We start from the raw sequence: 12,917 nt of genomic DNA, 5'->3' as shown, positions 1-12,917 counted from the left end.
TTTACAGAATTTAGAAATTTGCATACATTATCAGTCGATTAATAAAATACAACTAAAGCGCGTGAAGATCACGTGGCGCAAACTGGGACGGTTGAAAAATAAGGCGCCAAAAAATACAGATTGTTTTGGAAAATGAAACTGCGAAAAGTCAGCTCTTCCTTTCATTTTCATTATTCAATTTCCCCTCAAAACCCTCATTAATCCTCCTCAATGCCTTTGGGATTTATATTATTATTCCCATTTTTCTCCGAAAGGAAACGCAAGAAAGGGATATCCTGAGGATCATTGAAGCCTGCGATTATTTTTATGGTAATTTTCTCTAATTTGGGAAAAACTTTTCATTTAATTTTTGCTAATATGATTATATGCATCGTGAATCTTGCTGTGTTTGTTCGATAAAATGGTTGGGCAACAATTGCATTTTTCCATTATAAAAAATGTTCTTGTGCTTTTTTTTTAATGTGAAAATTTGGTAATATTGTTGTCTGAAAATATGTAATAAGATGAAATTTGGTAAAATGTTAACTTGTTATAATACGAAGAGTAAAAGTCAATTATGGTTTTAGACATATGACCAAAATACGAATTTGGTCAAAAACATTCGGTTTTTGAAAAACAGGTCCATAACAAATGAAAATGTCGCTGAAATAGTCCTTTTTTTACGGTTCTGTAAACAAAATGGTCAATGTTAATTACACAATGGCATGATCGTTAGTTTTTTCATGGAACCGTCAAAAAATGACTACTTCGGCGACATTTTCATTTGTTATGGACCTGTTTTTCTATAAGTGAATGTTTTGGACCAAATGCGTATTTTGGTTATATGTTTAGGACCAAAATTGACCTACTCATGCGGGAGAAATGATTACAAGATTCTTTTTCAATTATTATTCAGTGAAATCAAATTTTCTTGATTTTATGGAGCCTTTGTCCGTAGTTAATTGTAAAATCCAATCAAAGTTTAAGTAGATAACTATTTATGAGATGTGCAATAACATATACTCTTTCTGTCCCATTAGAAACAAAACATTTCTTTTTTATTTTTCACGTGTTTTGAAAAAATAATAGTAATAATAGTTAAAGCGGAAAACAAGTAAAGTAAGAGAGAGAATGATGCAGAGGACATGAAAAATATTGGTATATTCTTGTTCTAATTCTCATCTCATGCATTTATCTTGTGTTTCAGTGTTGTATATCTTGGTTCAGTTATGGACCATGAAAGGGACGGTGTTGAGGAAAATAACGGTGATTCTCATAGTAGGCGTGTAATATCGAATATAGACCTAGGAGAGGGCGCTATTAACGATAACGAACATGGTCGTGAAAGGGACGGTGTTGAGGAAAATACCGGTGATTCTCATAGTAGGCATGCAATATCGAATACAGACCTAGGAGAGAGCGCTATTAATGATAACGAACATGGTTCAGTTATGAACCGTGAAAGGGACGGTGTTGAAGAAAATACCGGTGATTCTCATAGTAGGCGTGTAATATCGAATACAGACCTAGGAGAGGGCGCTATTAACGATAACGAACATGGCTCAGAGACAAGTTCAAGTTCTTCCACATCAAAGTCTTCTTGTGAAGATATCGTTCGAGTCAGTTCTCAAATTGAACCTCCCGACTCTGTAGGAGAGAGTAGCATTCATGGAGGCTCATGCAGGTCGGAAGAGGGTGTTAAAGACGAGACACCAATTCTATCGCCTTCTTTCCAAGTGACGGAATGCCCCGAGGATTATGATCCCGATAGTCCCGCTTATGTCTTTAGTAATGACTCTCCAACAATGGAAGGGAATTCGTCTCTTGATGAATTTTTGTTTAGCATTCATACGGGAGACGATAGTTTCTCTTCTTCTTATGATGCAACGATCGATACTGTTGCAGATGTAGGTAAATCTACAGAGCAGTTGAACGGTAATGAATCAAGAAATTCGGGTGAGTTAGGTGGGTTTGACCAAATTTCTGCAACTACTAAAGGAGTTGATCCGAACGAAAGATCAGACATTGGGAAGACCGTGAGCGTGGATGTGAAACATGGAGAGAAAAGAATGGTTGGTGAACCGCTCAACAATGATCCGGTGGTTCTCATGAATAACCAAGTTGGCACGAGTGTAGGAGGTTCCACGGATACTAGTTACAAACATAAGCAAAATGGAACAGTTGCTTTGCCAAAGTGAGTGTCGTGTCTCGTAATCAATTTATACGAACTTTGTATTCTTGCGTGTATTTTGTTTCTTGTTGGCACACAAAAACTTAATTCATATGACGGATAAAGGTATCTTCACGTATCATTCGAATTAATACCGAAGAATATTGCTCTCTTGTGTTCCAGAAAGAAGAAATCTTGCCATTGCTTTGAGTGGCCTAGGTGCTGTAGTAAATTTCCAGGTTGCTCGTGCAAATGGATTCGTTGCTCCCTTAAATGGTTCAGCTGTCGTGGGTGCTTGTGTGAGAGGCCGAGCAAGCAGTTGAAGTATCCAAGATGGGCAGGCAACTGCTTTAAGTGCCTGTACTGGCCTTGCCTCAAGTGCCGATGTTGAAATTGTACATCAACGTGTTGATCGTTGTGATTCCAATAGTAAGTATGTCGATCTTCGTGTGTCGCATGATTTTGAGAATATTATAGCATCAAATAACATAGATGTAAATCATCTTCTTCTATGCTTTATAGGGTGTAAAATTGGTGAGTGACCACTTCCAAGAAGAAGGTTCGGAGCATGCAACCAAGCTCGGTGAAGGCAACAACAAACCAAAAGGCACGCTCACTCGCTCTTCCTTTTCGTGTTCTTTTCTCATACACACCTTGTACGTTTACTATATGTGCAGTAACAGATAACTGTAACCTACACACCTTGTACATTTACTATAAGCTCGAAATTCAGGTTGTTGTTTTAAGATATTTTTCTCTATATTTGTATGTCTACACAATATAATCTGCAATAGACATTAAAGAAGATTGTGCGATTTTAAATAAATGTTTTGACAGAACATGTATGCACATACTGCTGATTAGAGAATGGAGTTTTGATAAATTCCAATGTTTTAATTTGATGTAGCATTCATTCCAGGCTTATAAAAATAAGAAAAAGAGTATGCATGTTATGTGATCATCGTTCAATAGTAGATAACAAATTAAATCCCAACTAACTTATTATTGAGGTATCAATTAATATGGAGAAATGATTATTCAGTTTATGTTTTAAAGGGTGTCATCCATTTTTAATTAGGTGTATGTTTTAATAACTAACTCATAAAATCGGAGGGGCAATTGCTTCATTCTGCAGAAGGGAGGAGGGTGTCTTTCACTCATTGTCATTTTTGACATACACATTTTTTGAAAATGGGTATATTTATGAGTTAAAATTAAGTAAGTTAGGAGCATCTGCAATATAAGCTAGTAGCACATTTTACCTGTCTCTTATCACAAAAATGGGAGAACAAAAGCAAGCAAATATTGCCCACTTAATTGAAAATGTAAAAAACAGTATTTATATGTCATCAAAATATCAAATGACATAGTGATGAATGCAGATTACTTAAGGATTGGTCTGCCTCGGCCGCTGACCGTAGTTACTCCAATCTCCATTCTCTGTCGTACCGGAGTTGTCATTGTGCGGTCCACGCCTCGTTGCTGGCCTCGCTCTACCGTTGTTACCTACCAATAAAAAAAGCATCAAAGATGCAGCCACATGTGTTCATAGCTTTGTTTTCAACAGTTGAAAGGTTGGAATTATGAGGGAATTCATTTGATACTAACTAAACCAATAGGCCTAAATACTATATATAAGATCATCCCAATTTATTATTTTTATAAAAAGAACAAATTATTAAGTATATATAAACCAGAGAGCTGACAAGTTATTACCAAGTTGAGTAAATTGAACTGCTGAAAGTAGCGTTGTGACTTATATATATGTATATGAAAGGCGTGAAAAATGTTGGTTCGTTCACCTCGATTATAAGGTTTCTTGGGCATGATATAGGCTTCCTTATCTCCGAACATCACATGATGCGCCTGCAAAGAAGCGAAACACGTTATTGCAGCTGTTGATATGCTGACCAAAATGGTAAAAAACACATGATGTCCTTGGAATAAAATGATGTTTGAAAACGAGAGTGTACCTCAACTGCACGACGCGCAGAATCTGCCGACTCAAACTCCACGAATCCGCAACAGAAACCATCCTGAAAAGATGCAGGATTGAGTTATTGTAGTTTTGAGTGGGACAGAATAAGTTGAATCGAACCTCGTGTCTTCTGATCTGAGTAGTGTCCGGATCATTCTTAACATGCCCGAATTGTTTTACAACGTCCATAACTCCTTGTTTACTAATGTCGTAAGGTAATCCACCAATATATATACCCTTCGCTGCAACGATCATCAAATAAATCAGAAGCCACAATTTGGTTATAGCTATGGAACCGGCTGGCCTAGTACCGGAGCTTACCTTCTGAATACGCACTAGGAGACTTAGGCGCGACTTTGCTTGTGGAAGACACACCGCCACTAGGAGAAACAGCAAGAGTCTCTTTTGCAAGCTTTCACAAATTTCAGAAACATTCTTATTAGACAAGTCTCAATATTAGAATAGGAATTCAAATAACGATAACATCAGCTAACATACCATAGAAGCATAGGTGATTTTCGTGGCTACATTTGAAGAAGATGGTTTGACATCAGGTGTGTCAACTGGCTGTGGTTTTGTGCCTTTTGGCGGTGAGGCCGGGTTTTTTTCCTCCATGACTTTTCCATTTTGAATTGCTGCTTTGAAGTTTAAGGCCGTAGCACCATCACGAGTGTCGCCTAGGGAAGGCCAGGGTCGACATTATTTACATAGTACAACACAGAAGAATAGATTAATCCGGGCAACAAATGGCAAATCGAGTTAGAATGTAAATTCACTACACCAGAATCCTGAGTAGGAGCAGCCTTAGTTGAGGGCTCGCAAACGCAACAAAACTGAAGAATGTCATTCAAGACGAAGAATCCTTTTTCCTGCTTCGCCAAGAAAAAAGTCTGACTAAAATTCCTTTGGACATTATTCTTTGTGGTCAAGCAACCAGTAACAGCAACAACGATTCCTCCCTTGATAGATTCTTGTGCATTCGTGGTTTTGATGTCCACAGAGCAATATTTGTATTCGGACGACATAACGTTTTCACTTATTCCCTACGCAAAGCACATCAAAATTGAAAAAGTTAGAGATGCATATTGAAGGAACAAAATCACTAGTATTGGTTTTAGTAATGAATAGTTGAAGGACAACAACGAAGATAGTTACACTTAGGGTTGTGACAGGGATCACGACACCATCAGCCTTGGGCCAGCCTTGTAGGCTCTGCTCCTGGTAAAACTTATGGAGATTTTGAGGACATTGGTTGAGTATGACATAAAATTGCTTGACAAAGGCATGTGCTACATCTAGAGGAGTTGGGTGTTGTTTTTCTTCCATAACTGCATAGACATTTACCAAAAGAAACCATACAGATTCTTAGTAAAGTATAGTGAGAGAAAAACTAAGTAAAGAGATTTAAGTGCATAGCAATACAACACACACACACATGTAGGGCACAAATGGGAAAGTGATCAATACAAAATGCAGGCCAGATCCTAATCATGAGATTTGCCAATCTGATGGTCAATAATTAACCAAAAACACTGAAGATCATTATTAATTAGTTTTAGATCATTTTAGGTCATTCTTACTAAAATGACTTAAAAATGACCTGTATGTTTGGTTTTGCGTTTTGTATTAAAATTGAGTTTTGCATAGACCACAAGCCGCACAAGTATGAAGAATTATGTAAAACAGTCCAATTAGATAGGACAGTCATACTGGAGTTTACACATATCACTTGAAACATGAGGAGATATCATATAGAAGCAAACTAGTAGGAGTATTAAATATCAAGAAGATAATTATTGAACACTAAATGATAGAGTTTTTGCACCTAGCATAAGAAAATGAAAAAGATGATTATTTAAGCAAAATGAAAAAGATGATTATTTAAGCAAACAATGCATAAGAACAAGTGGATCTAATGTTGAAACATGAGCTAAAACAACTTTCCATTGTTACAAAAGATCATTCATAATCCAGAAAAGTTGCACAAAAAGGGATAGAAAACTTAACCTCTGCACTGAACAATGAACATACATACAATTCAAGAAAACACAAACAAAGGGAACAAGGGTTTTAGTTACTACCTCTTACGACTCGACAGTGAAAAAGAAAAGTGAAGGAGATGGAGGGAGAAGGAGAGAAATTAAAAGAGAGTTAAAGGGAGCATTAAGTGCAGATGCAGCACAATTAAGGAAAATTTGAAATTACATACAATAGGATAGAATAAATCGGTTGGAGATTTGGTTGCCATGTCAGCGCTCTCAATTTGTGGGTCCAACTTACCGGATCTGCTGTGGGTCCCTTTTGTCTCGTTTGACTTTTGTCCTTTATTATTGATACTTTTGTGTTTCATATTTTGAATTGAGTGAAAAAACTAATGTTGTTTTCGTTTGAGAAAATATGTCAAGTAGACCATATTCAATTATATTCTAAAATCTAAATTGAAGTAAGTAATATTCCAAAACCAATCTCATTCGCAGCTATGTCACCAACACAAAAGGTTAAAATAAAAGGGACAAATAATTACTCCTTCCATCTCACAATAATTGTCACTCTTATTATAGGCACGAGTTTTAAAAAATGTAAAGAAAAGTTGGTTGGAAAAGCTATTGAAATATGAAATCTACTTTTTATTGATTTTATAATAAAATGTTAATGAAATGTGATAATTATACAGACAGAAGTAGAAAAGAGTGACAATTATTGTGGGACGGAGGGTGTATATAACTGATGTCAAATTAAAAAAAAAATCTTCATCCGTCCCACAATAAGAGTCATATTTTGTCATTTTTGTTCATCCCAAAATAAGAGTCACATTTCACTTTTACCATAAATGGTCACATTCCACTCACAAAAAATATAAAATCAATATAAAAAAGTGGACTCATATTCTACTAACTTTTCTAATCCACTATTCTTTACATTTAATGCGACAACCCATAAGGGATTAACTACATTGAATAGCAAAAATAATAAGGAAATCAAAGCCCCCGGCGAGGATCGAACTCGCGACCTTTCGCTTACGAAGCGAACGCACTACCACTATGCTACGGAGGCAATTCGTTGTTAATGTAATTATGTATTTTAATTTACAAAAGTCTAAGAAAAACCCTAAACGTCCTATTTAGGGTGGAGATTGCAGAGAGCAATTAGGGTTTTTAGTGAAATTGAGACGATGTGTGGAATAGCTCTCTTTATTTCTGGAATTAAGATTGATTTATCACTTCTGCTACCCAATTACACCTCCCCATCTTCTCAATTTTGTGATCTGGTAATTTCACATTCCGTTGTTCCCTGCTTCTATTCACTGCTAATCTAGACTGACTTCTCCATTTCTTTTTGTGATTATGTGTTAAAAATCCAGCCTTTGGTGTCAGAGGATGATATAAAAGCAGCTCTGCAGAGGAGGGGGCCAGATAGCTTAGGAACTAAAATTGTCAAACTTTATTCGGATGGGAGTGAGTTCAGTGGGGAATTGCTATTCATTGGGTCGACGCTGCAACTTAGAGGAGTGAATCCGGTTGTGCAACCACTGACTGATGAGTTGGGAAATGTTCTTGTTTACAATGGTATATTACAATGGTATATTATACTCAATAGTAGTTTGGTAGCTTCAGCTATTGCTATTTTCCGGTAAATTTGAACTGTTAATTGTTTTTTGCAATTTGATGGTTTCGTTGAAGTTTCGTAACCGCCATGACACACAGAAGGACTTCATCCATGCTATACTGGTTGGAAAAATATTTATTTGGTAAAAACAAAAATTTATGAGTCGCATTGGGAATAGGGACCCCGAGCTTCATATATATAAATATATATAGGGAGATGATCAAAGTATAACTAATCATAAATGCATAACTAGAGAACACGAATTTAGTGCACCATAAGAGCGATTTTAGTAACTATAATTTATAGTGAAGTATTTGCTCCGTAAAGGATTTGAGTTCACTATAATGGTATTTTGGTTCACTCCGTGTTTTCAAATTCGTGTTGTGAACTAAAACGCCCTTATAGTGAGCTAAATCGCTCTTATAGTGATTGCCCTATGGCACTACTTTATATATATCTATATGTATTATTTGTACCTATCAGGATATCTGCTTATCTAGTGTTCTATCTGCGGGTTTGCTCATTATTAGTTATGCTTAAATTTGACATAATTGTGTTTTGTTTCCCATCTCTGTGTGGTGGAGGTTGATTTGTTTTGTCTATGCTGTGTTGTTCAGAAATGGCATGGGTGAAGTCTCAGTGTCAAATCATTTTGCTGTTTATGTTTTTTAGGCGAAATTTATGGAGGGAATCAATTTAAAAGCGATAGCAATGACACGGAGATTCTTATGCAGTCTCTTGAACGCTGCTGCTCATGTGTATCACATGAAAATGTGGGATCTACAGCTTGTTCTAAAGGACATATAGAATCCGTTCCACAACTTCTGTCAAAAATTAGGGGACCATGGGCGATGATCTATTGGCAGGTAACTGTGTGTGGTAAGTTTCTCCTATGATTTCAAAAAATGCTAAGGATACGAGTGTTTCGAGTTTTGTGATTAGCATTTCTGCTTACAGTTTTATGCTTGTAGGATACTTCAAAAACTCTGTGGTTTGGTAGAGATGCTTTTGGAAGAAGAAGTCTTCTAGTTCACTGGCCAACACTCGATGATTCTCGTCTGCTGCTATCCTCAGTGTCACCACCTTCTTCTAAAAAACCCCATGGTATACGGTTTAATAGATGTCTCCATTTCATCCTATTTCAGTTGAGAAATCTGTTACTGTTGGCTTTTCACTTTAACCAATAATCCTCTTGACTAACTCGGTAGTCTACCTGGTATCTGTATACAGATATCGAGGAAGAGAAAGGGAAAACTGAGTTGGATTTTTGGGAAGAACTGTCATGTGGTGTATATAGTGTCTCAATAACTCCTCTAAAAATGGGTGGTTATCTAGTTGGAGAAGTTAAAAAACATGGTTGGACTGATGTTGGGCTAAAAGAACTGATCACATGGGAGAGAACTGGCATTGAGCCCAAACCTGAGAATCTAAGTGGTTACTTCAGTGAATGTCCTCTTATACAACATGACGTTCTTTCAGATTTTTCATCTGAATCAGGTCAGTGTCAAGAAGTGAGTGGGCTCAAACCTCTGTGCCTTCTTATCTCATACTTTTAAATTGAATTGATTTGTCAGTCCTTGCATTCTTCTTCATAAATGTTTGCATTATGATATTTGATTACATCTGATACCGAATCCTGGCTGTATATTTAAATATTGGATTTTCTCCCTGATTTGCAACAGATTGTTTACGAAGTGTGCCTTTAGCAACAGCTCACAAAGTGCTCAAGGCTTTGACAGAATCTGTAAAGCGACGGACCAGTTTGAACAGAATCTACCAGGTTTGGTGTGAATTTGCATTATTTTGTTGTAAATAAATGACTAAGATTATTGTAAGATACAGAGTTTCTGGTGTCAGTGTTAGAATCTAAAACTTTTTGAAAGCTGCTGATGTGTGTTATGCTTTATTTAGAATATTTGAACTATTCTATTTACTAAATTCTCAAGCTTAATCTTGGTGCTTGCTCAGGTTTATCTGGGGAATCATACTCAAGGGGGATATGCTCCAATAGCAGTGCTGTTTTCTGGTGGTTTAGATTCTATGATAATTGCTGCTTTACTGCATCAGTGCATTGATTCTGAATGTAAGTACTCAGCTATTTTGACTGTGAACTCTCATTGACTTTACCATGTAACTATGTATCCTTGCAAGATCATTGCAGGGTGTTTAACTTGGTCAATGACTCAATTAATATGAACTCTTGGGTCTGAATTGTGATGTAGAAATTCACAGTTACAGTGTGCTGTAAATTCGATGATAAATATAAAGTTCATGATATGATTACATTAGTTTACATCTACTTTTTATTTGCTTTATGAAAAAGAAGCTGCATGCTTACCGTTCTGTCTTATGAAAACTCTGATTGCAGATGAAATTGATATGCTTAATGTCAGCTTTGATGGCGAGTCAGCACCAGATAGAATCTCAGCCAAGGCTGGATTAAAGGAACTTCAGAAGATTGCACCGTCAAGGAGGTCAGTTGATTTAGATTTTTGATGTTTCAGATTTATGTTTATGGGGCTAAATTTACATTCAAAAACACTGGAACCAGTTTTAGTAAATTTTCTTCGTCCTAGTCAGTTGTTAAAATTCGAACTTGTATGCATCTTAAAGTAATTAATACCAGTCTAAGTTCGCCAATGCTTTGTTAATGCAATCTGCTTTGGCTTCTTATCCAAATTTCTTGGAACATATAAAGTTATGGTTACAATATGGTTTGAATATGAAACTCATATTATATACATACAGTTTCTGATCTGATAAGCGCCCCTTGCTCCTTAGAACACCCCCTTGTAACGATATTATATTTTTTATACTTTGTATGTCAATTCACAGATGGAACCTTGTAGAAATTGATGCTGACTTACTGAAGTTGACGTTCGAGACAAAGCATGTCATGACACTTATAAATCCTTCTAAAACATACATGGTATAGTTCTTTCATTTGGTTGCGTATTAGCATGATGTTCTATTGTTTAGATTCTTCTTACATGCTTTATTGAATAATACATACACGTTCGCAGCTTGCAGCCACGCACACTTCCCATTTTAATCAACGCTTCAATATTGCTTTCTTATAACTTATTCAAAGTGCATATACCGAAAACCCCATCCCGTATAATTGCTGCAGGACCTGAATATAGGCTTAGCATTATGGCTCGCTGCTGGAGGAGATGGTTGGCTTTATCAGGAGACAAGCGGCAACGATGGTATTCAATATCAACGCGTCAAATATAAGTCCATGGCCAGGATTCTCCTAGTGGGTTCAGGTGCAGACGAGCAATGTGCTGGCTATGGCCGGCATAAAACAAAATTTAGAAATAAAAGGTGGTCCGTCGTTTGTTACCTGCTCAAGTGCATGTGTTCTATTGCAATAATTGAAATTAATTGTGCGAGTTTGGTTTACTTATTTCTTCTTGTTCATGCCAGTTGGCTTGGCCTCCATGAGGAAATGAAGCTAGACATGCAAAGAATATGGAAGAGAAACTTAGGGAGAGACGACAGATGCATAAGTGACAACGGGAAGGAGGTGCTGAAAGTCCTCGATTGTATAAAAACTTTGACATGGAGTCTCTATAACTCTAATGAACGTGTATCCGCAAACAAAATTTCACATTCGATTATTTTGTTTTTGTCAGGCTAGATTCCCGTTTTTGGACGAAGATGTCATCAGGACTTTGCTCGATATTCCTCTATGGGAGATTGCAGACCTCGATAAGCCAAGTGGAGTTGGCGACAAAAAAATTCTAAGGGAGGTATGCCATTATGAATTTGTGCTACAACATTTGTAGCAACACAAGTAAATATAAAATCTTGGTGATGCCTTTTCACTTGGTTGCGCTTAATATCCCCCGTTGCACTTCTGCAGGTTGCACGATTACTTGGTCTCGATGAAGTAGCTCTTCTGCCCAAAAGGGCAATTCAGGTCACAACTGAAGGCCATAATTTAGTAGAAACCTGCCTTGTTTGATCACTGTCTGACCTTGTTCGTCTTGCAGTTCGGGTCGAGGATCGCGAGGGAATCAAACAGGAAAAATTTTGGAAGCAACAGAGCTGCAAACCAAGCCTCTGCAGGAAGTGTGGCGATTCATAGACACCATCAGACTGAAACAGTGCTGATGCCTGAATTGCCAGAAACACAAATTTGATGCTGTGGTTAATATTCAGTTGTGTGAGAAAATTTTGTGGGACGACAGTTTTGTCTGATTTTAAGAGTTTATATACAGTTTTGTTCTCTTTTTTACTTCTCTTACTTTTCTCTCTTATACTTTACTTATTCTATTTTAACTTTACTTTTCTCTCTTTCATATTTTACTTTTTCTATTTTAACTCTTTAAATATCAATTCCTTAAAATTCAGTGCCCAAAAGGAGTGTTTCGCTTATCATGGGACGGAAAGAGTATATTTTTTTTAACAATGCTCGATGATTATTGTTTCCAGACTTATCTTTAAAATTCTTCTGAATCCTTGTTCCGCGACATGACGAACTAGAAAAAGATTTGATAAGCCCAAAAAAAATCACAACCCGAATCACTCAAAACTGAAGAGCATGCAACATGACAGGGTTGGCTAGGGTGAGCTAGAATGAATTAATTCTCACTAGTTTTAAGTTTTTATTATTTTTCGAACCCTTGAAGGTGAGTACTAACTTTTCGAATGTGGATAAAAATATATTTTGATTCTATTTGAAAGTTATAGTATTCGTTAATTTTTTTTTATTTTTCTTTTATATTAATCATAAGAGATTATATATATAATTAAAAATAATACTCCATACGTTTTCAGGAAGATGACCCCTTCCTTGGGTAGTACGAGAATTTATGTAGTTTTATTTTATGAGTTAGGTGGAGAGAATAAAGTAAGAGAAAGACGAATAAAGTAGAGATAAATGAGTTCTTATTTGTGGTAATGAGTCATCTTAGATGAGACAAATTAGAAAAGAAAGTCGTCATCTTCGGTAGGACGGTGGGAGTAATTGGATTCTCTTCACCCACACAATAGTTTCTAAGTTGAAATAACATCATTTGTAATGTACTTATAAATTATAGTTTCATATAATTTCATTTGTAATAGTTTCATCTATAGTTTCAAGTTGAAATAACATCAATTGTACATATAAAATTATTAAAAAAATATACTCTATAATTTTATTGGTAAGTGACATGGGTATTAATACGAAATTGG

General features: G+C 36.3%; 3 protein-coding genes and 1 non-coding gene across 6 annotated transcripts; 2 read left to right on the top strand and 2 right to left on the bottom strand.

The window, feature by feature from the left end:
* The first annotated feature begins 172 nt into the window (after positions 1-172).
* LOC125212746 (uncharacterized) lies at positions 173-2,930 on the top strand. The gene is made up of 4 exons (XM_048112990.2): positions 173-309; positions 1,187-2,173; positions 2,333-2,578; positions 2,672-2,930. Exons 2-3 carry the CDS (start codon positions 1,209-1,211, stop codon positions 2,538-2,540), a joined length of 1,173 nt encoding a protein of 390 aa, XP_047968947.1. The 5' UTR covers positions 173-309; positions 1,187-1,208; the 3' UTR covers positions 2,541-2,578; positions 2,672-2,930.
* A 435-nt stretch (positions 2,931-3,365) lies between these two features.
* LOC125208975 (nuclear transport factor 2-like) lies at positions 3,366-6,315 on the bottom strand. Its single transcript, XM_089069419.1, has 9 exons — positions 6,209-6,315; positions 5,283-5,455; positions 4,909-5,170; positions 4,626-4,804; positions 4,449-4,539; positions 4,248-4,369; positions 4,123-4,185; positions 3,952-4,015; positions 3,366-3,655 (listed from the first exon to the last, which is right to left on the bottom strand). The coding sequence occupies exons 2-9, from the start codon at positions 5,451-5,453 to the stop codon at positions 3,537-3,539; spliced, it is 1,071 nt and encodes a 356-aa protein (XP_088925545.1). The 5' UTR covers positions 5,454-5,455; positions 6,209-6,315; the 3' UTR covers positions 3,366-3,536.
* A 794-nt stretch (positions 6,316-7,109) lies between these two features.
* TRNAT-CGU (transfer RNA threonine (anticodon CGU)) lies at positions 7,110-7,181 on the bottom strand. Its single transcript has one exon. It is a non-coding gene; the product is annotated as a tRNA-Thr (tRNA).
* Positions 7,182-7,240: 59 nt separating this feature from the next.
* LOC125211369 (Asparagine synthase family protein) lies at positions 7,241-11,976 on the top strand. Of its 3 annotated transcripts, XM_048111116.2 has the most exons (14): positions 7,241-7,395; positions 7,489-7,693; positions 8,406-8,599; positions 8,705-8,837; positions 8,964-9,230; positions 9,416-9,513; positions 9,702-9,816; positions 10,102-10,207; positions 10,569-10,662; positions 10,864-11,060; positions 11,163-11,262; positions 11,372-11,488; positions 11,602-11,658; positions 11,732-11,976. In XM_048111116.2, the coding sequence occupies exons 1-14, from the start codon at positions 7,300-7,302 to the stop codon at positions 11,879-11,881; spliced, it is 1,929 nt and encodes a 642-aa protein (XP_047967073.1). In that variant the 5' UTR covers positions 7,241-7,299; the 3' UTR covers positions 11,882-11,976. The 3 variants fall into 3 exon arrangements, with proteins under 3 accessions (XP_047967073.1, XP_047967076.1, XP_088923267.1); XM_089067141.1 differs by lacking the exon at positions 7,241-7,395 and having other exon boundaries at positions 7,596-7,706; positions 8,468-8,599; XM_048111119.2 differs by lacking the exons at positions 11,602-11,658; positions 11,732-11,976 and having other exon boundaries at positions 11,163-11,281.
* The last annotated feature ends 941 nt before the right edge of the window (positions 11,977-12,917 follow it).

The sequence above is a fragment of the Salvia hispanica genome, chromosome 3 (genome assembly GCF_029641045.1).
Source record: "Salvia hispanica isolate PSC_SH4W2 chromosome 3, Shi_PSC_v1, whole genome shotgun sequence".
Lineage (NCBI taxonomy): Eukaryota > Viridiplantae > Streptophyta > Magnoliopsida > Lamiales > Lamiaceae > Salvia > Salvia hispanica.
Note: the sequence above shows the minus strand (reverse complement) of the source record. Positions and strands in the feature narration are given on the sequence as shown.